Here is a 4,261-nt window from a genome sequence, read left to right as displayed (position 1 = left end):
TCTTTGATCCTCTAGAACACTTATCCATTGTATTATCGTCTTCTCTATTCATATGCTAACTTCCTTTAATTTGAAAACTATTGTATTTATCACTCTCACTCCTATCACTTTTAAGTGGGGATTGTCACATCATCAATCACTGTTAATCATGTTATTTTACGAACACTTTGTCGTTTGTAACTTTTCACATATGTCTCATCCCTTCTATGCCATTTGTAATTTATTTCTGAAATTTTCAAAAACTCTTATTTCCTTCAAAAACCATTTGTTCATCAAACTTTGAAAATATGTACATATGTATATGGATTAAGGTACAACTATGCTGCATCATATTTGCAGACCCTATAATGAAGGAGTAGGAATACTTCTTCAAACTGAATCAGCAGGCTCGCAAACAGGGAGGTCCTTCTCAAGATTAGGTGGGATCCGAAGAATAGGGTTGCTCTCAAAGAAATTGACGGGCTTTAGATCAAAGCTTGATGAAACTGTTGGCATTATAGGGAAATCCTCTTGACATGGTATATGATGGAAGCCTAGCGTGTACCATAGCACAATGTCCTTATTTTCAATTGGTCTATCCCTGCACAATTCAACCCAATAATAAGATTATTTTAGCTAATTGAAATATTCAATTGTCAAGCTGAATTGAGAAAAACAATGTACTATAGCATCAACATTTTCAAGTTACATGAAATTCAAAGCACGCTACATTTGCCATTGAATTGTAATGGAAGAATGTCATATCATACTGCAAGAAGTCAATGAAAAAGGCGTGACTTTTATTTTTTAAAGGTGAAGTTAAAACATCAAACCGAAATCTAGACCACCACAACCAGTAATTATTCCATGCATTGATATATGTTTATCCTCTCTTTTCACATTTTATGTTTTCACAACTGCGTGGATTTCAAGGGCGATAATACATATATGAGATATATGAGATACTTTTTTCACCCTAATAAGGCAATCGCATGACTTTTCCAATGTATGAAATACATACTACACCACAAGAAGGCAATCACGTGACCTTTTTGCTCTTTGATTCATTTCAAAACCCATACTTGTTACAAACTAAACTAAGTTCTGGGAGTTTAATTTTTCAAAGAAACATACCTTTCGGACCATGTTGCAAGAGTGTCTTCACCTTGGCTCTGGTAAACAAACAACCCGCCTGCCCATTGCTCACTCTGGTTATAGGGAGTGACCCATATTTGGTTGTTTGTAAAGGCACCACGCTTCTGGGGAGGGTCATCAAGATCAAGCATACTAGCAGCTGTGCCACCAGGAACCACCTTATATCCAACCGGGTTCCCAACCCGTGTCTTCTTTGACGGGTTAATCACGTGGAACTCGGACGGGTCATAGAGTTTAAGCTTAATTTGTGCATCCTTCTCTGTCTTAGCCACATTTCTTATGGCTTTCAAGTAGCTCCTCCTAGGTGACTCACCGGGTGAGGTCTGCTGCTTCTTAATGTTTACATTAACAAAGGAATTATCTGAGCCATCGATATCCATATCTAGATAGAATGTGATGTAGTGGTCATGGATAACACCTATAACATTTTCGGACAAAAGGGTACCATATAGATTTTCTTGGTTGGAAATCTGGTTTATGTTGTCGTAGGTGGTACCTTTCACCATCAAAATACCGCTAAGTCCAACCTGTGAACATTAATTGTGATAAGCTCTGCTCACAAGCTATATAGTGACAGAAAAAGTTGAAAATATACAACCTCAAAATCATCCACTTGCTAATAAAACAGGAAGATATGGTTAGGATTTTTCTCTGTTGAAAAAAACAAAAGAAAAGAAAAGGAAAAAGATTCATGGAAAGTGTCACAAAGGAATCCAAGATAATAGTAAATTAGCTGTGTATACACATAAAGGAAGTCGATGCAAACAATTGATTCAAGAAAGATTCAAATCATTCCAGATGTAATATGCTTTTTTGCTACCAACTTTTGTCGTTATATAAATATATTCTTTCTTCCATTTTCTATTAAAAAATGTTAATTTATTAATTTCAATTAGAAACTAAACTAAATTTGATTAAGAGCCTTCATACCATAGACCAGCATAACATGGTGCACTTTCATACTATTCTTTTACAATAAGATTATTTAAACTAATAATTAATCACTAACCTTAATTCTGATTAGCCCATCAGTTTGGAACTCCCAATCAACAATATAATCATAGTTCGCGACCGATGCTGCCATTCTAACCACCAACGTCACCTTCGGCCTTGCTTCTCTAATCTGCCAAAAGAAATTAAGCAAAACAAAACAAAGTTGAGATGACCATTAGTGTGACACCAAAATACCAAAAAATGATTATTATCCAATGGCTCATATATTTTTCATCCAAATAGACTTGTTTTTAACCAATTCGCCATCCATAAATCTGATAATATAAAATAAATAAATAAAATTCACTATTTTTTTTCTTAATTACTGGTATTACATATATTATATAATTGATGCTCAATCAAAATTATGTCAATAATTTTTACATGCATCTGAGTATGTTAAAAAATACTCACCTCCATGCCAGTGATGGGACTCTCTGAGTGACGCCATCCAATATCACCCGCATATTTCTCGAACACACAAATCATGTTTGATCGGACGTACGGTGTTCCATCAGCTGCCACAAACACACCGTCCATATAATACGCGTTCCGCGGACAATCATTAAGCGGGTCAAGTGCCATGGCTTGCAACCCGAACCCGTATTCGCCAGCATCCATATACGTTTTAAAGTACCATGCATCAGTGGGGTCCATGTAAGGCACAAACAACTCAGATGTGAAACCTTTGTACACCACATTTCTGAGCTCCCCTGTATCCGGGTCTCGGACCTTGGCCCGAGAAACTATCACACCCGCTCTTGCATCGGGTTTCAGGTGAAATTCCCAGTTTGCCCATTTCACCAAGTGCTCATCTTCGATGGTAAAACTCGGACCCTTGGGTTGCTCAATGGATATCGGGTTGAATAAGTTTATTACTTGATGGAGCTCCTGAGCTGAGTAACGGTAATCTGTGTTTCCCGATTTTGGAATCGGTATGTTCTTGCCTTTGTCTGAAATCTCCACCACTTGTTTCGTGTCTAAGTCAACGAGCACAGTCAACCCTTCGATTGGTCTCATGTAAAAGTTTGCAGTGCCCTTCATGGAATAGCACTGTACCTTAATCAACCTCCTGGTTTCCTCGGACTCGCCGTACCAACCGGTCGAAATCGGCAAACAAGCGAGGTCCGTTAGATCAACCCCACGCTGTATGATCGTGCGGTTGAAGTCCGCGTTAGCGAGTGGTGCCAGCGTGGCAGCGGTCATGTCCTCGATAGTCATCGTGGGGTAACCGGAGTGAGAGCTGGTTTCGTGTACGGTGACTTCTTGGGTGCCGAGGTGGACAGTTAACACGTGTGACTTGCCGTCCACACGTGCGACCACGGTGGCCTTTCTGGGTAACAAGGGGTCGCCTTTTTTCCACTTCAGGACAAGGGGTTTCTCGGGCTCTTCAAGTTCGATGGAGTGGAGCGCGTAGCTTGACGACTTGAAGAGCGCGTGGGAGGTGAGGATGGAGCGGAGTTCGTTGATTTCCTGGATGGTCAGGGGGTCTAGAGGGTGGTGAGGTTTGTCAGAGGCGTGGTTGTGGCGGCGCGTGGGTTTCGGTGACTTTTTGAGGAGGTTGGGTTGTTTGGGTTGGAAGCGGTTCTTGGAGGTGCACCATGGTGAGTTGGTGGTGCAGTCGAGAAGCTCAGTCGGGTTGGGTGGTGTAGACGGTAGGTGAACCCAGGTGAAGATAAGGACAAGACCGATACTGAGAAAAAGAACCAGAAAGCGGAGCAGGTTTCTAGCTTCCATGGCCTATCTCTCTATATCTCTCTCTCTCTCTCTCTGAATACGTGAAATGAAGGGTCTCCAGAGTCCAGACTGATCAGAGTGGCTATGTAAGTGAGGGTGTGAAGGACGAGCTTAAAGAGTATCTAATGAGGGTGCGTGTGGTGTTTGGGTTTGTACCCAATTTGTTTTATTTAAGAACAAATTCAAAATGTGGCCATCGTATTAGTATATAGCAGACGACAGACCATTTATAGAGAATGGAGATAGAGGCAAAATTTTATTTTCCTATTCAGATGAATTGATAAGGTACAAAGGTTTACCACCAAAAAAAAAAAAAAAAAAAAAAAAAAAAAAAAAAAAAAAAAAACTATTTTTTGTAATTACCAAAAAATAAAAAAAAAATAAAAATCTAAATAAA

At 39.6% G+C, this 4,261-nt stretch overlaps 1 protein-coding gene across 1 annotated transcript; it reads right to left on the bottom strand.

The window, feature by feature from the left end:
- Positions 1–219: 219 nt before the first annotated feature.
- Positions 220–4,085, bottom strand: LOC112026714 (amine oxidase [copper-containing] gamma 2). Its single transcript, XM_024059397.2, has 4 exons — positions 2,542–4,085; positions 2,144–2,257; positions 1,114–1,661; positions 220–580 (listed from the first exon to the last, which is right to left on the bottom strand). Exons 1-4 carry the CDS (start codon positions 3,862–3,864, stop codon positions 370–372), a joined length of 2,196 nt encoding a protein of 731 aa, XP_023915165.1. The 5' UTR covers positions 3,865–4,085; the 3' UTR covers positions 220–369.
- Between the last annotated feature and the right edge of the window lie 176 nt (positions 4,086–4,261).

The sequence above is a fragment of the Quercus suber genome, unplaced genomic scaffold, assembly GCF_002906115.3.
Source record: "Quercus suber isolate HL8 unplaced genomic scaffold, Cork oak 2.0 scaffold_278, whole genome shotgun sequence".
Lineage (NCBI taxonomy): Eukaryota > Viridiplantae > Streptophyta > Magnoliopsida > Fagales > Fagaceae > Quercus > Quercus suber.
Note: the sequence above shows the minus strand (reverse complement) of the source record. Positions and strands in the feature narration are given on the sequence as shown.

Bases quoted from the DNA above. Each gene is read 5' to 3' on its own strand.
- LOC112026714 (XM_024059397.2), bottom strand. From the start codon at position 3,864: ATGGAAGCTAGAAACCTGCTCCGCTTTCTGGTTCTTTTTCTCAGTATC. The intron at 1,662-2,143 runs GTTAGTGATTAA...TAATGTTCACAG, and splicing joins ATGGGCTAATCAGAATTAAG to GTTGGACTTAGCGGTATTTT. The intron at 581-1,113 runs GTATGTTTCTTT...TGAATTGTGCAG, and splicing joins CTTGCAACATGGTCCGAAAG to GGATAGACCAATTGAAAATA.